The following is a 22,592-nucleotide window of genomic DNA, read 5'->3' as shown; positions in this document are numbered from 1 at the left end:
AAGAGGCAGGACCACATGAGAAACCCAGACAGCCTCACTGACCCAATTCAATACTGGACCCAGCTGCCCCCACCCCAAACTGCGGGCCCCATTCCCCTCACCTCTGCACACAGCTGGAAGTATACCATGACGATGCTGATTTGTGAACAGGACACCACCAGGATGATGAAGACGAGGAACAGGAAGCCGAAAAGGTAATAGAACTGATTCTCCCAGATTGCCTGCGGATACACCACAGCCGGCCTTCAGCTAGCCTGCCCCCACTCCCCTGGCATTCCCTGCTTGTGCTCGGGAACTCCATCCCTTACTCAGGACTGGCAGGAATGGAGACACCATCATGACATCACTGGGGCCTGTGGGCCTGGCTCGTGGCTGACTGGTCTCTCCTCCCTGGAGCAAAGGGTTCCTAGGGAGGGGCCGGGGCATGGCTGATCCCGAGGTGGGTGGCCCCCGCCTGAACTCAGCAGCTTGCGGAAAATAACGAATCCCACTCCAGTCAAAATTACACAGCAGCCACCACTACCTGGGGCAGCTCACCATGTGCCAGGCACAGTGCTACGTGCTTTACGTACAACACCACATGTCAGCCTATGAAAGCATGGCATTTTACAGTGAAAGAAGTCAAGGTTCAGAGAGGCTGGTGATTGGCCCAGTGTCACACAAACAGAACAGATGTAGCCTCCCTGCCCAGGCAGCCAACCTGTCCTAGGCAGGGCTGGGTGGGCGAGGGGGTCTCAGCAGGGACGGGCTGGGCCACTCCAGAGGAGTGGATGCTCGTCCAGCACTGACTTAGTGCAAGACCCTCTCTCCATGCTAGGCGCTGAGCTGGGTCAGCTGGACTTAGATGGCTCTGAAGAACCGTTCTGCCAACTTTCATCTTGGCATGCCTGGGAGAGGAGTAATCATCATTACAACAGCAGCTACAAGTTAACAAGCATTTCCTGAATGCCAAGCACTGTGCCTTTTATAGACATTATCACGTTCCAGCCTCATGACGATCCTGAGAATTAGGCATCATCCCCCACACTTTCCTAGGAGTTTCGAGTAGCTTAGGTAAAGACACGTAGGGACCCAGAAATCAAAGCAGACGCAACAATGATATTAATAATGGTGGTGACCGACTGCAATATTGCAAAAGCAGCCAGAGCAGCTTCTGTTTACCGAGCCCTTCCCACACCAGACCCCGCACATGTGGCGCACCTCACATAACCTTCCAAGCTGTCCTGAGAGGCAGCACTGTCACCCTATTTTAGGGCAAAGAATGGGGGCTCTGAGAGGCTAAAAGGTCCGTCTGAAATTTCATAGGCGGTAAGAGGCAGAGCACCTAAGTGGAGGGGTAGGGACTAGGCTAGTGTGGGTGAAGGTGAGGGGTGGGGAGCAAGTAGCGGTACTCACACTGAAGATGAAGAAAAGCTCGATGAACATGGCGCCGAAGGGCAGGATCCCAGCCATGAGAATGCTGCGGAGAATGGGAGGGTTAACACTGCTGGGAGACCTGGGCCACTGGAAGCTTCAGGCTCCCTCCTGAGCCAGCAAGAATGAGAATGCATACACTGCTTGGTGGGTCTAAATCTTTCAGCATGCTTTTGTACCATTATAGCTTCTCAAGAGGTGGGCATCATCCTCCCCATTTTGTAGATGGGAAAACTGAGGTACAGAGAGGTGGCGTGACTTGCCCAAGGTCCAAGGTAGTCTTTACCTGTCACCCTGCACCTTTCCACTCCACCCCTTCCCTGGCCAACACCGAGTCTGGCTACAACTTGGTCCTCTCTATCTTGGAGTGAAGCTAAGCTTTCAGGAAGTCTACTAGAGCCAGCTGGGGCTGCAGGAGCACCTGTCATAGCCCCCACAGGGGGAGGGTACCCCTGTCCATGTCTTTCCAAGGAGATGGCTCAGGGGAACGTTGGCCTTGCCTACTCCAGAAGCCCCCGCCTGGCCCTTGCCGGAGACTCACCCCACAAATCGGTTCATGTACCACCGCTGCTCAGGGATCTGCCGGGGAATCTGGTTGGTGCGCACAGGGTTGTCATATGGCTGCTTGCGGAAGCCGAAGTAGTAACCCAGGTAGACAAGGGGCAGGGAGATCCCGAACCACATGCATAGCAGGGCCACCATGGTGGGGAAGGGCACCTGTGGGCACAGCACTGTGAGGCTCCACAAGCCCTGAAGCCCAGGCTGGGGCCGTGCAGGGGGAGATGGACCTTCTGGGTCCCAGGCAGGAAGGGCACAGCAGGGCCACCATGGTGGGGAAGCTCCTGCAGACACGCCCCCCACAGGGCTCCTGGCCAGACTGTCCTGGGGCTGACCCCAGCCCTGGGAAAAGCAGAGGGCAGATGGAGGGCCAGTTGAGCCATGAAGTGAAGGAACCACGGCATCCTACAGGAGCTTGTCACCAGGGAGGACGTGGGGAAAGAACAAGGAAGGAGGGACTGACAGCATGAAGGGGAGAGGAAGGGCTGGAATGAAGGGAAATTACGTGTGGTCTGTTAAGTGAAAACAAAGGGGAAAAAACAGAAGTGCGCAAATAGTGTGTTCCCAATTTCGCTCAATGAAAACACCACAATATACCACTAGGTGTAAAAAGCAGGATATAAAACTGTATGTAGAGAACTCCGTTTTAATAAAAACACCCCAATACTTATATGCATACGTGCCTGGAGAGGCCTACACCAAAAAGTTAACAGCACTTCCTCAGATGGGGTATGGGGCTTTGGAATTGACTTTTCATTTTTTTTTTTAATTCCCCTCTGCACAGTCTTGGGTTTTTACAACTCACACAAAATGGAAGAAATGAATTAATATTTGTAAAGTGTTCAGAACAATACTTATTCCAAAGTAAGCACTATATAAATGTTTGCTATTATTTTATAATTTTAAGATTACATTATTCCATTTTAAATATATCTAAAAAGAGGTTTTTTAACCTTTTTAATTCCCTGGCAGTCCAGTGGTTGGGACTCTGCGCTTCCATTGCAGGGGGCACGGGTTTGATCCCTGGTCGGGGAACTAAGATCCTGCAAGCTGCGTGGTGCGGCCCAGCCAAAAAAAAAAAAGACTGCCAAAACATACTAAAGATCTACATTAACTTTTCTGTACTTTCCTTTCTAAAATTTCTGCAATGAGTGTTTATAGTGAACAGCTGGTAACTGGGAGAAAAATGCTGAGAGACAGAAGGGAGACAGGTATAAAAAAGAGGAAGTGAGAGGAAGAGCACGACCCTGTCTTTCCTGAGGGGAGCTCCCTGGACCGCTGGGAAGGACCAGTCCTCCCGCAGCCCGGACTGCAAGCCTCACCCAAGGACCTTCTGTGGGCACCTGCCAGTGGAGGGGGGGCGGCTCTCTCCGCTGAGGCTGGGATGGCAAACACCTGCCCCACCTCTCCCGCAGCTAATCCATCAAGACCATCTCCCCACCCCCAACTGAGTCCACAATCCTCGTAGTGGGGCTGGTGCTGAGCTCGGGGCAGGGACACTAGGAGGAGAGCCTTGTTTTGGGAGACTGACCTCGTCAAGTCGTACCAAGCAGCTTTCCCTTGGTTGAGACAAGGGAAATTCCCCAGTTGGCCCCTGGAGTGTGGAAATCTCCCTTTAGAGAAGTGAGCTTTGGTCAGCTGTCTGAAAGAGCCCACGGGAAGGGCAGGACAGATGGATGCATAGGGCTGGAGAAACCCTGGTCGGCCCTCAGCCCCCAGGGCTGGGAACAGCCCTCTGGGGACTTAGAAAAGGGAAGGAAGCAGCAGGAAGTGACCTGCAGGAATGGGCCTGAGCACAGCTGGCCCTCCCCTGCCGGGGAGGGCACTTACCGCCCCTGATGAGTGCTTTCCCCAGATGAAGCAATTCAATACGAAGCAGATGCCAAAAACCACGCCAGGGTACAATGTCGCCGTCTGGAAGCAAGAGAGACCAGGCTGGGGAGCTGCATCTAGGGAGAGTTCCCGCCTGCCCCATCAGGGCTCCCCGACTAGAGGTTCTCAAGCCCTCCCTGTCCTGTAGGACTCAGCGCAAGGATAAACCCTTCCAGAAAGCACTCCTTGACCCCCAGACTAGGCAAGCCTCCTGCTCTCTGTCCCTTTAGATCCCTGAACCGCACCGTCCTTGCCCTCATCCGAGTTCATAATCATGCGCTGTTGTTACCCCCACAGACATAAGCTCTTGGGAGGATCACATCTGCTCACTGACGTGCTCCCAGCACTCAGAGCACTGTAGTGTTCAATAAGCATTTGTTGAACAGGAATGACCAAACACAAGTTTTACTCAACATGTAGGTCTGGGCCTCAACCCAAACTGTCCAGAGCGATGGGTAAGCTTTAATTGAGTCTTAGGGGCGGTGGGTGCTCGCCTCCACGTGCATCAATCATCTCACCCCATCCTCACTACAGGCCTAGATGGGAAGGACTGTCACTATCCCTTTTCAAGAAGAGGACACTGAGGCCCAGGAATGTTAAATACCCAACACCCCAACTTCACACAGTCAGTTAAGGGTGGAGCAGAGGTTCAAACCCAGGCAGTCTGACTCCAGAGGCCCTGCTCCTGACGCCCTGCGGTGTATTCTATCCAGTCAAGACCTCTGGGGCTGGGGCTCAGGCACTGGGAACCAAAGCCCTAGACCTACAGTGGAGCCTCCTTTACTCCTGCGGCTGCCTGAGCATCCAAGAGGGTCTGACCATGATGCCTGAGGCTCCCTGCAATCTGGTGCTCAGCCTCACGGCCAGTTTTATTTACCTTTAGCCTGTAGCCTCCCGCACCCACTAACTGGCCACTGCTCCTCCACGCCCCTGGCCCCGGGCCTTTGTGAGGTAGTCATCAGCATCTCAGGTATCCGCCGTCTGAATGCCAGTGCTGGACCAGTGGCCTTCTGTATACAGTCTCCTTCCAACCACACGACGACCTGAGACGCAGGTGCAACCAGCCCCCAGTGGAGAGGTGGGGAAACCAAGGCTCAGAGGGCTGGTCAAGGTTACCAACCAAGGAGATAACAGAGCCAGGACTGGGATCCAGGAGGTTCCAGAACCTGAGGCCTCCTTGCTGGCTGCTTCCATCCAGCTGAAACCCTCCTCTCCGAGGCCCAGCTCAAATATCATTTCCCCCCTTCCTGTGTGTTCCTGCTTTACTCTGCTGTGTAGCAGGGAATTCCTCATCTGTCCTCCTGGCTGAAATTTATGGACTGGGCACTGTGCTAGATACCAGGAAGGACAGGAAAAATGTTCAGACCCATAAATGGAGAACAACATAAGTGGCACTCACAGGCACAAGGCTCTGCCCAGGCCCCTCTGGGGCGCCCAGGAGGACCCTGAAGTTAGAATTGGTGGGGGAGGAAGAGTGACCCCGGAGCTAAGGCTTAGCTGCCCACGCAGGGCCGGAGGAGAGAAGAGCAGGTGTTCACCTGCACAGCCGTGGCTGCAGCAGAGGCCCACCTGTGGAGCGAGGCAGAGCCCCACACCAGGGGAGGGTCAGAATCTCGCAGGGAAACTGAGGAGGCCTAGGACGGCCAAGGGCCCAGGCAGGAGGCACAGATGCCTGAACCTGGACAGGAGTCCTGGGGATGGAGATGGGAAGGAATTCGTGGACTATCTGGCAGGAGAACCGTCCACACTTGACGTATGAGAGGAGGCAGGGGTGCTAGTGAGTCGGAGGAAGAAAGGGAGCCACCCAGGTGACTGCCTGGGGGACCGGCAGGATGATGGTACCACTGGATGCAGGGAGCAGGTTTGGGGCAGAGAGACGGTTTGCCGGGGACCAGTACAGGGAGACTTGGAGGGTATCTGGTGGGAGACCTCATCAGGGAAGTCTCACCAGGGGAGGAGAGGGCTGGGTTTTACAGCTCTGAAGATCCCTGGTTCTCGGCACACAGTAGCCTGAGGAAAACACCTGATGCATCAAGAATTTAGGAAGCTCTTTTTGATCTTTCCAGAACAACCGCTGTCACAGCTCTTCTATACTGAGGGCTTATTAATTGCCAGGGGTATTTGCCAGAGCTGGGATAGCCTGAGTTCCCCTGTGCTTTTGATAGCTGTGAGAATGGTTTCAGAAGGCTTGGGTCTAGAGGCTTCTCTGAATTTGGCACCAGGGGTTTGCCTGGTCCTCTAAGGGCTCACTTGCTCTGGGAGAAGGGGCTAAGGGCTCCCTGGGAGGCAGGGTCAACTCCCAGGCGTCCTCCGGTTTCTGTGGTCTTTTCTGCTGCCAAGAACTCTCCTCACCGCCAGCAGGACAGTGAACATCAGAAGCGGACCTTACTGAAGAGGAGCAGAGGCACCGGAGTCTGGAAAACAGGCTGACGGTGACGTGGGGCCTGGCTTCTCCCGCCCCGGCAGGTAAGTGTTCTCACAGCTGCCCTGCTGATCAGGTTTTGACCTTAAACTTTGACACCTGGGATGGTGTGTAAATCCTGTTATTCTGAATCCCCTATTTCTTCTTGTGCTTGAGCCATGGGACAATGTAGGCTAAAAATCACCTAAGTTCAATTCCCTCTTTTCATGGATGCGGCTACTAAGGCCTCAGAGGGAAGCACCCGTGAGTGAGAGCCCAGCACTCCTGGCCCTCGGGTGTGCTCCTCCCACCCCATCGGGCTGCTGCTCAGCACCTGGCCCTAACCCCCCACCAGGGCCTGCCTACGCTGCTCCTGAGGAGCCCAGGAGGAAGCTTCCTGGCTCCCCAAGAACACGGGGAGGAGGTTTAGGACACTTACACAGAAGGCTCCTTTCTTCCACCGATGGCCTTTTAGAGTGCGGTACAGACGGCCGGCGGAAAATCCACCGAACACCCTGTGGGGAAACGGAAGGGATCCACACCAAGGGGACCTGTTAGCTGCAGTGCAGGCGGTCTGCGCCAGCCCTGGGACCCCACTCATGCACACGTACCCCATGAACATGAAGAGGAAGCAGGCCGTGGTCATGAGAGCTCCCCGGCTGGAGGGTGACAGCATCCCAAGCATGGCCACAACTGAGGAGGGAGGGGCAAGAGAGGGAAAGTCAGGGTCTCTAGGCCCCAAGGCCCAGTTGCGGGCTGGCTCACAGGGCCCCAGGGCAGGTGAGGCTAGATGAGGCTCCCTACTCCCTCTCCCTACTCTACTGGAGAAGACTGGGTCTTAGCTGGGGTTCAGAGGGGTGCAGCAGTTGCTGGGCCACGGCTGGCTGCATCTTTTTCTTTTTTTTTTTTAATTTATTTTATTTTTATTTATTTATGGCTGCATTGGGTTTTTGTTGCTGCGTGCAGGCTTTCTCTAGTTGCGGTGAGTGGGGGCTACTCTTCATTGCAGTGCTCGGGCTTCTCATTGCGGTGGCTTCTCTTGTTGCGCAGCACGGGCTCTAGGCACACGGGCTTCCGTAGTTGTGGCTCGAGGGCTCTAAAGCGTAGGCTCAGTAGTTGTGGCATAGGGGCTTAGTTGCTCCGCGGCATGTGGGAATTTCCTGGACCAGGGCTTGAACCCGTGTCCCCTGCGTTGGCAGGCGTATTCTTAACCACTGTACCACCAGGGAAGCCCCATGCATCTTAATGGTAATGGCCAGCCCACAGAGCACTTGCAACCAACCAGGCACTGAGCTGAGAGCATTACGAATGCCAGCTCACTGAATCTACCTCATCAACCCTCTGAGGTGGAGGTTAGTTCCCACATTCCTCAGATGAGGAAACTGCGGCTCATGAGGTTAAATGAGAAGCTCACAGAAGTTAAATGACTTGCCCAAGGTCACAAACCTTGGAGGCATGAGGCTGAGATAGAAATTTAGGCAGATTAGTTGTTAAGAGATTAGATTTTGAAAGTTCTCATCACAAGAAAAAAAAATTTGTAACTATGCAAGGTGATGGATATTAACTAAACTCACTATGGTAATCATTTTGCAATATATACATATAATATCAAATCATTATTTTACATACCTTAAACTAATACAGTGTAATATGTCAGCAAAAAAAAAAAAAAGAAGTTAAAATGGTAAAAAAAAAAAAAAATTTAGGCAGATTGACTTCAGAACTGCCTGTAACTACTATATATTCATTTTGGGGGGTGTTTTCTGAGAAAAAAGACCTGATTCCAGTCCTAATCCTGGTGCTGAAATGGGTAAGTCACTTAATGCCTGACTGCAAAAGGAGGCCAACCTCAGAGTGCTGATATGTGGCTTCATTGGTGGTGTGGATGTCGGGGGCTATCGATGGTGCTGGAAAGATCTGAGGAGGAGCACATCACCAGGGCCTGTGGCTGAGAGGACCAGCCTTCTTGCTGGGATGGATGGCTCTGTCTGGCCCAGAGATGTTGACATGCCCCCCTGCCCCAGGAAGGGAAGCCCACCCTTTTCTCAGACTCAGGCCTGTGCTGCTCTGGTGACCACAGCTCCCCCTCCCCAAACCCCCACCCCACCTCCACCCCTGCCGGGCTTACTCACAGATGACGATGAGGATCATACAGAAGAGCTGAATGCCTGAGCCCAGCAGGGAGCTGAGGATCATGGGGTACTGGGGGGGCCTGAAGACGTCGCCGTGCACCAGCTTCCACCCGGACTCTTCCATTGTGTCTTCCTGCAGCAAAGGGCCAGAAAGCGAGGCTCTTCTTGGGCTCCGGAGAAGGCAGCTCCTGCAGGGACCACCCCCAAGGACCCACATCCCTGACCAGGGCTGAGGGTCCCTCAGGTGTCAACCAGCTCCACTCTGACACAGGAGTATAAGTGACATGAGAATGTATTTCCCAGAGAACTGTCACACGGAAAAAGGAGGGCACAAACGTTGGCTTACAGCTATATACAAGGAAAATCTCCTCCCCACATTCCACAAACCAAATGCATGAAAAAATAACGTAAACCAGCACACTAAAATGTTAACTGTGATAGTTTTTGAGTGGTGTCTTTAGAAGCAACTTATTATTTTTTTAACTGATTATAAAAGTAAAATAGGCACACCTTATTTTATTGTGCTTCATTTTACAGCACTTTGCAGATATTGTATTTTTTACAAATTGAAGGTCTGTGGCAACCTGCATCAAGCAAGTCTATTGGCACCATTTTTCCAATAGCATTTCCTCACTTTGTGTCTCTGAGTCACATTTTAGTAATTCTCACAACATTTCAGAATTTTTCATTATTATTATATCTGTTATAGTGATCTGTTATCAGTGATCTTTGACGTTACTAGTGCAATTGTTTTGGGGTGCCGTGACCTGTGCCCATATAAGATGGCAAACTTAATCAGTAAACGTGTTCTGATTGCTCCACCAACCAGTTGTTCCCCCATCTCTCTCCCTCTCCTCCAGCCTCCCTATTCCCTGAGACATAACAATATTGAAATTAGGCCAATTAATAACCCTACAGTGGCCTCTAAGTGTGTAAGTGAAAGGAAGAGTTGCCTGTCTCTCACGTTAAATCAAAAGCTAGAAATGATTAAGCTTAGCAAGGAACATGTGTCAAAGGCTGAGATTCCTGAAAACTAGACCTCTTGCACCAAATAATTAGCCAAGTTGTGAATGCAAAAGAGAAGTTCTTGAAAGAAATTAAAAGTGTTACTCCAGTGAATACAGGAATGATAAGAAAGCAAAACAGCCTTATTGCTGTTATGGAGAAAGCCTGAGTGGTCTGGAGAGAAGATCAAACCAGCCACAACATTCCCTTAAGCCAAAGCCTCATCCAGAGCAAGGCCTAACCCTCTTCAATTCTATGAAGGCTGAGAGAGGTGAGGAAACGGCAGAAGAAAAGTCTGAAGCTAGGAGAGGTTGGTTCATGAGGTTTAAGGAGAGAAGCCCGTCTCTATAACATAAAAGAGCAAGGTAAAGCAGCAAGTGCTGATGTAGAAGGTGGCTACACTAAACATCAGATATTCCATGTAGACGAAACAGCCTTCGATTGGAAGAAGATGCCATCTAGGACTTCCATAGCTAGAAAGGAGAAGTCAATGCCTGGCTTGAAAGCTTCAAAGGACAGGCTGACTCTCATTAGAGGCTAATGCAGCTGGTGACTTTAAGTTGAAGCCGATGCTCATTTACCATTCCGAAAATCCTGGGGCCCTAAAGAATTATGCTAAATCTACTCTGCCTGTGCTCTAGAAATGGGACAACAAGCCTGGATGATAGCACATCTGTTTACAACATGGTTTACTGAATACTTTAAATCCACTGTTGAGACCTACTGCTCAGAAAGATTCCTTTCAAAATATCACTGCTCATTGACAATGCGCCTGGTCATCCAAGAGTTCTGCTGGAGATGTACAATGAGATTACTGTTATTTTCATGCTTGCTAACACAAATCCATCCTGCAGCCCATGGATCAAGGAGTCATTTTGACTTTGCAGTCTTATTATTTAAGAAATACATTTCATAAAGCTATAGCTGCCATAGAGTGTGATTCCTCTGATGGATCTGGGCAAAGTAAACTGAAAACCTTCTGGAAAGGATTCACCATTCTAGATGCCATTAAGAACATTTGTAATTCATAGGAAGAGGTCAAAATATCAACATTAATAGGAGTTTTGAAGAAGCTGATTCCAACCCTCATGGATGGAATTGTGGGGTTCAAGACTTCAGAGTAAGAAGTAATTGCAGATGCAGTGGAAACAGCAAGAGAACTAGAATTAGAAGTGGAGCCTAAAGATGGGACTGAATTGCTGCCATCTCAAGATAAAACTTCAACGGATAAGGAGTTATTTCTTACGGATAAGCAAAGAAAGTGGATTCTTGAGATGGAATCTACTCCTGGTGAAGATACTGTGAAGACTGTTGAAATGACAACATAGAATTTAGAATATTACATAAACTTGGTTGATAAAGCAGAGGCAGGGTTTGAGAGGACTGACTCCAATTTTGAAAGAAATTCTGCTGTGGGTAAAATGCTATCAAACAGCATTGCATGTTTAGAGAGAAACTGTCCATGAAAGGAAGAGTCAATTGACTTGGCAAATTTCACTGCTGTCTTATTTTAAGAAATCGCCACAGCCACCCCAACCTACAGCAGCCAACACCCTGATCAGTCAGCAGCATCAACACTGAGGTGAGACCCTCCACCAGCAAAAAAGATTAGGACTTGCTGAAGGCTCAGATGATGGTTAGCATTTTTAGCACTAAAGTATTTTTAAATTAAGGTATTTTTTTAGACATACTGTTACTGCACATTTAATAGACTGCAGTATAGTATAAACATAACTTTTATATGCACTGGGAAACCAAAAAATTTGTTCGACTCCCTTTACTGTGATAATCACTTTATTGTGATGGTCTGGAACTGAGCCCGCAATATCTCTGAGGTGTGTCTGTATGTGCTCTTACTTGTGTAATAAGAAAAATAAAAAAAAATTTTTGATATATGGCTTGATATTCAAATGAACAAAAAGTAGTAAATGAGTATTATAGACAATTTTTTAAAACTCCAGAAAGACTGAACAAAAAATATAAAACTCAAAAACATTCATAGATTGGGCTTCCCTGGTGGCGCAGTGGTTGAGAGTCTGCCTGCCAATGCAGGGGACATGGGTTCGGGCCCTGGTCCGGGAGGATCCCACATGCCGCGGAGCAGCTAGGCCCGTGATCCACAACTGCTGAGCCTGCACGTCTGGAGCCTGTGCTCCGCAACAGGAGAGGCCGTGACGGTGGGAGGCCCGCGCACCGCGATGAAGAGTGGCCCCCGCTCTCCAGGACTGGAGAAGGCCCTCGCACAGAAGCGAAGACCCAACGCAGCCAAAAATAAATAAATAAATAAATTTATTAAAAAAAAAAAAAAATTCATAGATTAAAAAATAAACCAGAAAGATAGAGAAAATGATTTATATACTTAATAATACCACTGTTTTGACATATTTCCTTTAGTCCTTTATGTATGTACATGTGCATATAAAATTTTTAACAATAAAATATTGTATTTACTGTGTAACAATACTTTGTTATTTTAAGCTGATGTATGATCATGAGCATTTCCTTATGTCAATAAACACTCTCTACAATTACTATTTTAATGTCTGTACAATTTTTCATTGTATGGCTGTACCATAATATAACCAATCCATTATTATGGAATATCAGGCAATTTCCAGTTTATTTAAATTATAAAAAAGGCTGCAATAAATATTTCTAGACCAAATTTTTGTGGTTTTAATGCTTTCCTTAGGAAAATTCTAGAAGACAGTGGATCAAAACAAGTTAACTAGGACTTCCCCGGTGGTCCAGTGGTTAAGACTCTGCGCTCCCACTGCAGGGGGTGCGGGTTCGATACCTGGTAGAGGAACTAAGATCCCACAGGCCGCACCAAAAGTTAAAAGTGCAGCCAAGGGCTTCCCTGGTGGCGCAGTGGTTGAGAATCTGCCTGCCAATGCAGGGGACACGGGTTCGAGCCCTGGTCTGGGAAGATCCCACATGCCGCGGAGCAACTAAGCCCGTGCGCCACAACTACTGAGCCTGCGCGTCTGGAGCCTGTGCTCCGCAACGGGAGAGGCCGCGACAGTGACAGGCCCGCGCACCGCGATGAAGAGTGGCCCCCGCTTGCTGCAACTAGAGAAAGCCCTCGCACAGAAACGAAGACCCAACACAGCCAAAACTAAAATTAAAAAAAAAAAAAAAAAAAGTGCAGCCAAAAGTTAAAAACAAAACAAACAAACAAGTTAACTATTTGGCAGTTCATGATATGTACTGCCAATTAATAACTTTTCAGAAATCTACCAGTTTACACTTGCACGGGTGGCATGAAAAGGTGCTTATCTCACATTAACCTTGCCGACAATTAGTACTATATATACGAATCTGTGCTAATTTGAAGGTCCAAAACTGTCTTCTCATAACTGACACTGCACGTTGGGGGCTTATCCCTGAGGTAAGAACAGTTTCTCACATGTTTACTGGCCATGTATGGTTCCTTGTCTGTAAATTTTTTGTTCATTATCACATTAGAGATTTTAGTGGTTTTTTTTTTTTAGAGATTTTATACCAGTTCTTTTAACTATCATCTTTTAAAAAATTTGTTGCATATATTATTTTGCCATTTCACTTTTCTGTTGTTTATATATCTTAACATGCAGGATTAAGGTCAAATTAATCCAGTTTTCTTTCTGTGATTTCTTCCATTGTTTTTACGCTTAGAAATTAGAAAGCCTTAGCCCCATCACTTTGGGTCATTAAACATTTTGTTTTCCTTTTCAATACTTGGTTTATGCTATGAATGATAACACACACACAGAGAGGCATGTGCGCGTGCACGCGCATGTGCGCGTCCTGGTCTGGTAGGTCCAGAGCCCCACTGCTAGACTGCCTTCCCTCTGCAAGTCCATCCCTCCCCAGCCAAGACCTCGTACAATGTCATCCTCCTTATTATAGTTGGCGATGTCCTTCCGGAGGGTCCGAATGATAATCATACTCAGGATGCCTGAAACAAACAGGGGCGGGGAAGAAGAGGAGTCGTCAGCACGGCCAAAGGAGTCTTCCGTGCTGCTTGCCCTCTGGGCACGCGTGGCTTCCTCTAGTGGGAACTGGCTATGCAGTCGCCCCAGGTCCTCTCCTGGGCATAGCTCCACCCCAGCTACAGGGCAAGGGAAACAGAGGGTCACCCCCCAAGGAGGGGGAAGAATGAGCTGCTGGGATGGGCGGAGGCAGTCACAGGACACCGCTTGTATTCCAGGAAGAACAGCATCCCAGCTCCTCCAGGGCTTGGTCCTTCCAGCCTCTCCAGCCTCACCTTCTCTCAGGCTCGCCTCTCACTTGCCTCTGCTTATTTGTTGCTTTTAGTTATCAGGTCACAGCCCCATCTCTCTCTCACCTGCGTGCCTGTAACCCAGGCTGTTCCCTTTACCCGAATGCCCCACTCTGTCCTAACTCCTACTCACGCTTCAAGACATCTTCTCCTCTCAACACCCCAAACAATTCAGAGGCACCCCCATTTGTACTTGCACAGCACCCTGTTTACCTATCTAGGCAGCACAGTGTAGTGGTTAAGACAATGGGCTGTAGGACCTTGAGCTAACTTAATGCTTTTTGGCTTAGCTTACGGGGCTGCGAGGATGGGGATGCGTGTAAAGTGTTTATTAGCACAGCAGCTGGCCCCTGTGTAAATGTTTAATAAAGACAGCATTATCTTTACTTCTCCTGATACTGAAACGATCAGTTTCATTCTGCCTCTGACAACCACCCTCACCCTGCTCACTGCCCTCTTGCCTTCTGGCTTCTCACCAAGCCTGGCGCACTGCAGGGCCGTGACCCTTGCTGGAACCGTCTTTCCCTAGGTCTCTGAATGGTGGCTCCTCGTTCAGAGAGGTCTTCTCTAAAGCAGCCTTCACCCTTTCCTCAACAGCCATGCACATGCTTCACAGCACTTAGCACTATCTGGAACCCCACTACTTCTGCGCTCTCCTGTCTCTCTCCTGCCCCCAGAATACAGACCGTGAGGGCAGAGACTGGGTTGGGCTTGCTCAACACCACATCCAGCATGCGGCATGGGGCCCGAACAGGACGAGCAACGACAAAACACTGTTGAATGAGTCAATGAAGGTGTGCATGAAGAGGCGGCGCAGTTTTCCCCTAGGGAGCTCTCCAGAGTAGAGGGTGAATCTTGTTTACCTCTGTGTACTGATGCCTTGCACAGAGCCCTAATGTCTGCTTTTGACCTATGCTTGGCTCCAAGAACACCCTAGAAGTCCCCTGGGAGTGCCGTGACACCGCAGCCCCTCATCCCTCACCCCCTTGTCCTCTCCACCCTCCAACCCACAGCTCTCTCACCTGACAGGAAGAAGACCACCACGACAGAGTTAATGATAGAAAACCAGTGGATCTGTACATCACTCATGGTCAGGTAGGTGTCCCAGCGAGAGGCCCATTTGATGTCACTCTCCTGGCGGTGGGGAGGAAGCACTTGAGAGTCAGGCCTCCACCTTGACAACTCCTGCCGGGACCAGAGCCCTCCTCCCCTGCTGTGGGCTCCAGCCCCTTCTCACCTCCCAGTGCACAGAGTAGGTGAAGTACAGCTGATTCTCCTTGGTGGGGTCAATTTCTTGGGGCGAGGAGTTGGTACCCTCAGGCAGGGTACATGAGCTCTTCTCATCTGTTTTGAGGTCTGTGAGAGATAGAGACTCAGTCTGTTCCTGCAAGGGCTGGTGCCACTACCCAGGGACTGTTGTGCGGGTGCCCTCAGAGGCAGCGTGCTGCGGAGCAGTGGCTGAGAGAACAGATGGCAACTAGAGCTTTAAAACTGTGCTCCCTTGGGTGGGAGGGAGCCCCAAGAGGGAGGGGATATAGGTATACAGAGAGCTGATTCACTTTGTTGTACAGCAGAAACTAACACAGCATTGTAAAGCAATTATACTCCAATAAAGATGAAAAATCAAAAACAAAAAAGAAACAAAAAACTGTGCTTCCCAGAGCCCCGACTTTCCAAAGGGCTTCAGGGGCTGCAGAGAGGTGTGTGTGGGGAGGGGTCTGAGTCCCTATTTAGTCAAACGAATTCTTCCTTCACTCAATTCAAACATTCACTTGCTCATTCAATCCGTCCCATTCAACAGGCAAAAATAACACTGACTCACTCTCTCATACGTTCACTCACTCATTTAGTCCCCAGAGTCCTGGCACTTTAGTAATTCAATCACTCAGATGCTTCCTTCCTTCATTTACACGTTTGTTCATCCTGCTATCTGTCCATTCATTCAGCCAACAAACATACAATAAATAAGCACCTACTATGTGCCAGGTACTGTGCTTGAGAGAAAGTGGTGAGAAAAGGAGACAGGGTCTCTAACTTCGAAGAGCCAGTGGGGGAGCAGCTGCTGTCAAACACTCACACAGTAAATGTCAAGCTGTAACCATGACACAGACGGGAGGAGAGGCAGTATGATGCCCCGAAAGTGCAGGGTCTATGTTTTACATAAGACTTCCGCATACGACTTTGTTTGACTACGAGGTTCCACAGCTTAAAAAAACTCCAGAAACTCACCACCACTGTGGACAAAAGGCCAGGCATGCTAAATGGAAGTGCACCCTGTGGTGAGCTAGGGCTGCCAGGCAAGGTGAGGCCGACCAGATCCTGTCAGGCCCACAGGGCTGGGCCTGGGCTCTCAAATTCTTGCACAACTGTTGACCTGGGGCCAAGTTTAGTCTACGCCAATCACCCACACAGAGGAGCAGAAACACAGAAACCTGCTGCCCAACAGCTCTGTCGGTACCCCTGCCCCTTGTTCTTCAACCCTTTGCTCTTGAGCTGGCTGGTTCTTATGATAGGCCCAGCAAAGCTCCAAACTGCTGTTTGGTCTTGGCCAAGTCACTGACCTCTCTGAGCCTCTGGTTCCTATCATAATCAGCACATACCTCCCGGGGTGGCTGGGAGGTGGTAAACTGGTAAGGTGCTGTGCCAGGCCAGGAGACAACATGTCAGCTCTCCCATTGCCCCTCACCTTCTCTAATGGGAATGTAGTGACCCTACCTTCGCTGGGTCCATATGCCACACTGGGGCCTATCAGCCATTTCAGGAATCAAGGGTGCAAAGACCCTGGGTGTGGAAGCCCAGGCCCGTCCAGCCCTGCCCCTCTGGTCACACCTCCCCACTCACCCTCCAGCCTGATGCTCTGGGGAATCACCTCGAAGCGGACGACGCGGTATGTGTGCTCCTGGTCCTCTTCCAGGTCCTCCCGGTGGTAGTAAAGGATAAACGAGAGGTGATTGTGCAGGTAGATCTAAAACAGAGCAACAAAGAGAACAAAATAGCTAGGAGCCAAGAAACCACCAGAAAAATCACACAGGGTGACCAACCAGGTATTAGGTCCCTTCCCTCACCTAGCAGACCCAACTGTACCAATGTTCCAAAAACACTGCTCTTATAGCAACCTGTTACTCATTAACCCTCCAGGGCTCTGTGGGGCTTACTAGGTACAAGTTCAGACCCCTTAGGCTGGTGTTCAAGGCCTTCTGTCAACCTAACATACCCTCTCAGACATGTTAGTTTGCCTGGTCTCCCTGGGTCCCTCCCTGCCCCATGAACAGTCCCCACCCTGAACTCCGTTCACAGGATTCACTTAACTAGAATGCCATCCCAACTTCACTCACCTCAAGCCTACCTATTTTTCAAGGCCCACCTCCTCCGTGACAACCTGAACGCACATTAGCTCCCTCTGAACTCCTCTGGCATTGACCATCAAAGCACTGGCCCAGTCAGGATTGGGACTTAAGATCCAGGATCTGACACTGTCAGTTCTCTTCCCAGTTATGAAAGAAGCCCTTGGAGGACAGGGATTGTGCCTCAAAAGAAATGCTTTTGTTCTTTATTCCCTAAGTAATATGTGTTCAGTTTAGAAAATGAAATATAAGAGGATCACTGTTACAATCAATGCCATTAGCATATTTCTCAGTGGCTGTGCTATGAAGTGCTTACACAGATTATCTGATTTACTCTGCATGACAACCCCAAAAGGCAGGTATGGCTATAACATACATTTTACAGATAAGGAACCCAAGGCTTAGAGAGGTGAAAGAGGTAGGCTTAAGGTCACTCACCAACTAGTAAGTGGTGAAGGCAGGATTCAAAACCCAGGGAACCCGCATGCTCTTGACCACTCCTGGGCTCTCTCTCTTACATACTGATGAAATTCCAGACTTCTTTTTTTTTGGGGGGGGGTGGTTAATCTTATAATCCATATAATCATGTGGAATCTGAGTCTTCAGGCACTGTGCCTTCCACCTCCTGTGTAGTATCCGCCAGAGCCCTGCCCACAGCACTCAGACTTCTGACAGGCCATGGCCGGGGGCACCAGGAGGAACTTGTCTTGGCCATCCCCATCTTTTCTAAGCCTAGAGCTACATGTTTCCCCCTCCCCTGTGGCCCCAAGTGCTCGTGACTTTGGGGAGTGGCTCCCCCAGCCCTCTGAGCACATCAAGACACTCTACCTTGTTGACATCCGTGAAGCCGAGCCGGTAGCCGTGTTCAAACTGCACGTCTTTCTCTTTCTTCTTGTCATCGCTGTCACGGTTGGAGTAGAGTTCCAGCCGGGTGGCCACAGGCAGGTTGTCTGCAATGCTGGAAACCCAAGGCCCCGCTCAGTCCCTCAGACCGCCTCTCCCTCGGCGCCCTCCCCTGTGGGAACTCGACGCTGGCAGGGAGCAGAGGACAACTCACAGGTGGACATAGTAGTCCTCGGAGATCCGCTCGGCCACGAGCCGGCTCTGTTCCACGGTCAGGATCACCGGCTTGTTGGACTGGCTGCACAGAACCTCACACTTCTTTTCGCTGTTCATGAGAACCTGGAAAGGGGTGTTGACAATCCGGTCCCCTCTCAGCACCTCTCCTGCCATAAGAGAGACAGATGGAGCTCAGAGCTTCAGCCCTGAGGTTGCTGAGGTCAGCAGAGCCACGGAGACACAGGGCCCACCTGCAGGGCCTTCAGCCGTCCTGCAGCCTGGCACTCAATGCATTACCCTGCCTGTTCAGGCCAGGCTTGCCCACCTGACGCCCCCTTGTTGTCCCTCCTCTCCCTTTGTGCTCTAGCACCACCAGACTCTTCAGAGCACGTCAAACATGCCACGTCATTCTGTGCCTCTGGGCCTCATGTCGTTTCCTTTGCCTGGAGTGCCATTCCCTGCCCCACGTTCCTGGGAAACTCGTCCTCACCCTTCAAGCTCAGCTTCTATTCCACTCTCCGGGAAGCCCTTCCTGACCTCCTCAGGACTGAGTTCGTCACTCCCTCCTCGGATTGCCCTCTGCACAGAGGCAGCATCGTACAGTGGTGAAGAGAGGGCTACTGAACCCTGGCTCTGCCACTGACTAGCTTAGCAGTCTTGGTAAGTACCTTAACCTCAATGAGCCTCAATTTCCTCATCTGTAAAATGGGGATAATAGTACCCATCTCACAGGGTTACAGTGAGAAATAAAGTACCAGGCACAGAGTGGGAAGACAACAAATACTATCTTTATCACCAGCATCACTTCTGCACCTTTTCATATGTCAGTGATGTGACTTTGTACAATATGTTGATGGGTTAAGTTTTTGTCCTCATACCTCATTATGAGCTCTTTAAGGGCAGATAATGTTTCCTATTTATTTCTCCATCTTCAGATCCTGGTTCAGGGAGGAAGGGAGGTAGGGTAAAATGCAGCAACTGAGATTTTTCAGCCAAAACATCTTTTTAACTTAACGAACTGGCACACCCCTTGCATGCCTACTGCCTCAGAGAAACCTGCTGCCAGACGTCCCAAGAGCAGGCACCGAGCAGTTAGGGCCTGTCAACTAAACCCAACGGTGATTTCATTCTGAGCCATTCTAACACTTCTACTGGGATGAGGTGGAACTGGCGCAAGCCGAAGGAGACCTACCAAAGCCCACAGGCGGCACTAATGCCCACACACGCCTGGTCTAACAGCTGCCTACCAGTGTGGACCCACTTGATGTGGGACTCTTGGCCTAGTCATTCATTCGTTCATTCATTCATTCCTTCCCAAACATCCACTGGATATTGGTTATATGCTGGGCTCTGGAGAAAAAATGTTGAACAGACATATGGAGCTTATGGTCTAGTGGAAAGACAGATTGATTAATCAGGATAATGAGAAGATACAGTACAATATGAGGAACTTGTTCTAGATGTGGGGGAGTAGGTCTAGGACAGCTTCTCTGAGGAAGTAATGCTTGAAGTGAGCTCTAAAGGAAGAGAGCCTTAACTAGGCAAAGAGATAGGGGAAGACTATTCTAGACAGAAGGGAACAGCACGCACAAAGGCTCCCTGCCTGGTTGGGGGGCGGGGGGGAAGGCAGGGGGACGATGCAGTAAACGTAAGAGGCCTGTGCGGCTGTAGTGCACACAGCAAGGGTGACTTGAGGCGCGCTGGAGAGACGGGCCGGAGCTGGACCTCAGGGGGCCTGTGGGCCAACGGCAAGTTTGATCTCTATCGAGAGAGCCACAAAAACCAATAAAGGGTTTCTAACAGGGGCAGCAGAAGACATTATCTAGTTCTAGTTACAGATCACTCTGGCTGTTTTGTGAAGAAAGTATCGAAGATGCACGGAACTGGCTGGGGGCGATGGCAGTCAGCTATGCAAGTGGGTGGTGATGGTGGCTGGATTAGAGGGTATACTGAGGGTGGAAACAAGTACACAGATTCAGGAGCTACTGAGGAGGTGAAATCTAGGGGTGTTGGTGCTGGCTGACACAAAGGATGAGTGAGGAGTGGTGCATATCAGGAAGACTATGAGGCTTCTACAACCAAGTTCCAGTTGGGGGGAAAATGGGAAAAACAGCAAATTTAGACTGAAGGCATTTTTTCAGTTTGGATATGTCAAGTGGCTATGTCAAGCAGGCAGTCAGATATCCAAATATGAGGGTCAGAGGAAAGGTCAGGGCTATCTATAGATAGAAGCTGTGAGTTGTTGGGATACAGATGGTAAGTGGCAGGGCCACAGGCTTTACCACAGTGGGGAGAACCACTAAGCTGTGCAAAGTAGCACTCTGACAAGTGTGGATGAGGCCACTCAGGAGAGCGGGGAGGGTAAAAAGGGGCCTGGATGAAGGTCTCTACACCTCTCCCCCGCTTTCCCCCTCCTTTAGAAGGCTAGTTACGCAGGTGAGTATGCAAAACCCAGGGATGGACTGGCCAGTGGGAGGGCAAGAACACCAATAAGATATCTGCATGGTCCACTGCTGAAATGATCTGGGTCATCCTCTGCCATTTTACAGATGACAATGCTGAGAACCAGACCCAGATAGTGACTAGCCTATGACAGTGACTGTGGTAGTGCTAAGCCCCTGGGCTCTTTCCTCTACACCATGCCCTACCACTCACTTCTTTTCAGTAAGGTCAATAAGGAACTCACTTGAGGAAAGGAAGAACATACAGAGAGAGGAACAGGGCTGAAGATCAAGTAAGGTGGGTATCATTTCTTGATATTTAGAAATTATTGATACATTTAAACTAAGAAAGAGGACATACTGGCCTGGAACAGCTCACTTCTAATACGGAAGTATTCATTCTAATTTTTAAAGCTGGGAGCAGACAGCCAGCCACACTAAACGAGCAACAAGCTGAGTGGACCCTCTAAGCGAGTCTGATGTTATATTCCAGTACATCTGCCGCAGACATGCCCCCACCCCCCCCCCCCCGCCACGATATGAATCTCCACCAACATGATAATCAGGAGCACAGCCCTTGGACAGCCCAAATGAACCTTTCTGGAAAAGGCAGTCTGGACAATAGAAAGAATTCTGTTTTTAGAGTTAAAAAACCTGGGTTAAGCTCTCAATTTCTCTACCCATTGACCATGTGACCACAAGCAAGTTTTTCAAACCTCTGAAGCTGCTGTGCCCTCTACTATGGCATGGGGGCCCTCATACCTGGCTTTGCTGAGCTACAGTCGGAACCAAGTAAGACAGTGCGCAGAGTGTACTGCTGAAGGCTATGGACCCTGAAGCCAGAGCTCCTGGGCTCTGCCACCAACTCGGTGAGTGACCTGTAGCAAGTGACTTCACCTCCTGTGCCTCACTTCCCTTATCTGTGATAAGGGGATAGTAAGAGTAGCTACCTCAGAGGGCTGTTGTGAGAATTAACTAAGGTAAGCACAGACGTGCTTAGAACAATGCCCGGCTCATTGTTAGAGCCCTTTAAGTATTAACAGTGATGATGATGAGGACGTAGAGTACAAGGCTTGCGACCCAACAGGCACTCAATCAAGGCTGTTTCTGCTCCACTCAGGGAGGACAATAACTTCTACTGAATGACAACTATGTGTCAGACACTGGGTCAGAAGTGGCAGAGAGAGACATGTAAGACATGATCCCGCTGCTCAAAGAGCCCCTAGGCCACAGAGGGAGGCACCACACAAAGCTGGAATGAGATACACTGTGGCAGGATAACTCTTGTACATGGAAGTTTCCATTTCTATGAGGCAGGAACATTCCCCAGCTTCACGGAGGTTAAGGTCACGCAGCATCACACTGAGGTGTGCCCAACTGCTCAGCCTTGGGCTGTAGATGAAGCCACACCAGCTCACAGGGGAAGGGAGGAGCTGCTGTGAGGGGTCTGGAGGACACAGCAGGTCAGGCTTCCCAGCAGCGGCAAGGTGGCCGGGGCACGGCATGGTGTGGAGAGAAAAGAAGGGTAAGCGGCAGGCAGCAGGAGCAGCCCAGGCCCCGAGACCGACCTCCGTCCAACTGCACAAGGCGAGACTTCGGGACTGGCGGTGCTGCCTGCTTTTGGTTGAGGCCTGCCCCAGCTGGTCTGGGACATCCAATACCTGGCAGTAGGTACACCTGTTGGCTAGGGGTTCTGGAAACATCTGAGCCATGGGTAGCCCCGATGGAGAAGGCAGCCCTTTCAGGGGACTGCTCAAGAGCCAGTTCTCTCCTTTCCCCTCCCTAAGCTATAAGAGAATAGGAAAGTCTCTTAAGTTCCTTGAAGTCAGGGAGGGTATCCTTCCAAGTTTTTATCTCCAGGACTTAACACTGAGATGGCAGAGTATGTACTAATAACCATGTCCTCAATAGAGGCCACCAAATGTCTTTTCCTTTAAGCCTGAAATTCCAGCAAAGAATTATCTGAATTAAAATAAAATGGCTACTATTTATGAACACATATGCCAGACACTGCACTGGGTGCTTCACACATTATTTGAGGCAAGGCCTGCACAGCTTAGCAAGAACTATGGTGATGTCCCTGCTTCCATTAGGGCCAGAGAT

The 22,592-nt window shown here is 50.0% G+C and overlaps 1 protein-coding gene across 2 annotated transcripts in view; it reads right to left on the bottom strand.

Annotated features, from left to right (window-relative positions):
• Positions 1-22,592, bottom strand: part of TM9SF4 (transmembrane 9 superfamily member 4) — a 55,677-nt gene that overhangs the window by 5,791 nt on the left and 27,294 nt on the right. The window contains exons 4-16 of one of the 2 annotated variants that reach the window (XM_007193300.2): positions 18,047-18,215; positions 17,818-17,947; positions 16,487-16,610; positions 14,883-15,001; positions 14,668-14,779; positions 13,251-13,321; positions 8,377-8,509; positions 6,856-6,937; positions 6,684-6,759; positions 3,802-3,885; positions 1,955-2,130; positions 1,396-1,459; positions 102-221 (exon numbers count right to left, since the gene is read on the bottom strand). In XM_007193300.2, the coding sequence (XP_007193362.1) occupies positions 102-221; positions 1,396-1,459; positions 1,955-2,130; positions 3,802-3,885; positions 6,684-6,759; positions 6,856-6,937; positions 8,377-8,509; positions 13,251-13,321; positions 14,668-14,779; positions 14,883-15,001; positions 16,487-16,610; positions 17,818-17,947; positions 18,047-18,215 (1,460 nt within the window). The remainder of the gene's footprint in view (positions 1-101; positions 222-1,395; positions 1,460-1,954; positions 2,131-3,801; positions 3,886-6,683; positions 6,760-6,855; positions 6,938-8,376; positions 8,510-13,250; positions 13,322-14,667; positions 14,780-14,882; positions 15,002-16,486; positions 16,611-17,817; positions 17,948-18,046; positions 18,216-22,592) is intronic. The other variant, XM_028169300.2, reaches the window with a different exon arrangement.

This window comes from Balaenoptera acutorostrata, chromosome 15 (assembly GCF_949987535.1).
Source record: "Balaenoptera acutorostrata chromosome 15, mBalAcu1.1, whole genome shotgun sequence".
Taxonomy (NCBI): domain Eukaryota; kingdom Metazoa; phylum Chordata; class Mammalia; order Artiodactyla; family Balaenopteridae; genus Balaenoptera; species Balaenoptera acutorostrata.
This window is presented reverse-complemented; position numbering and strand designations above follow the sequence as displayed.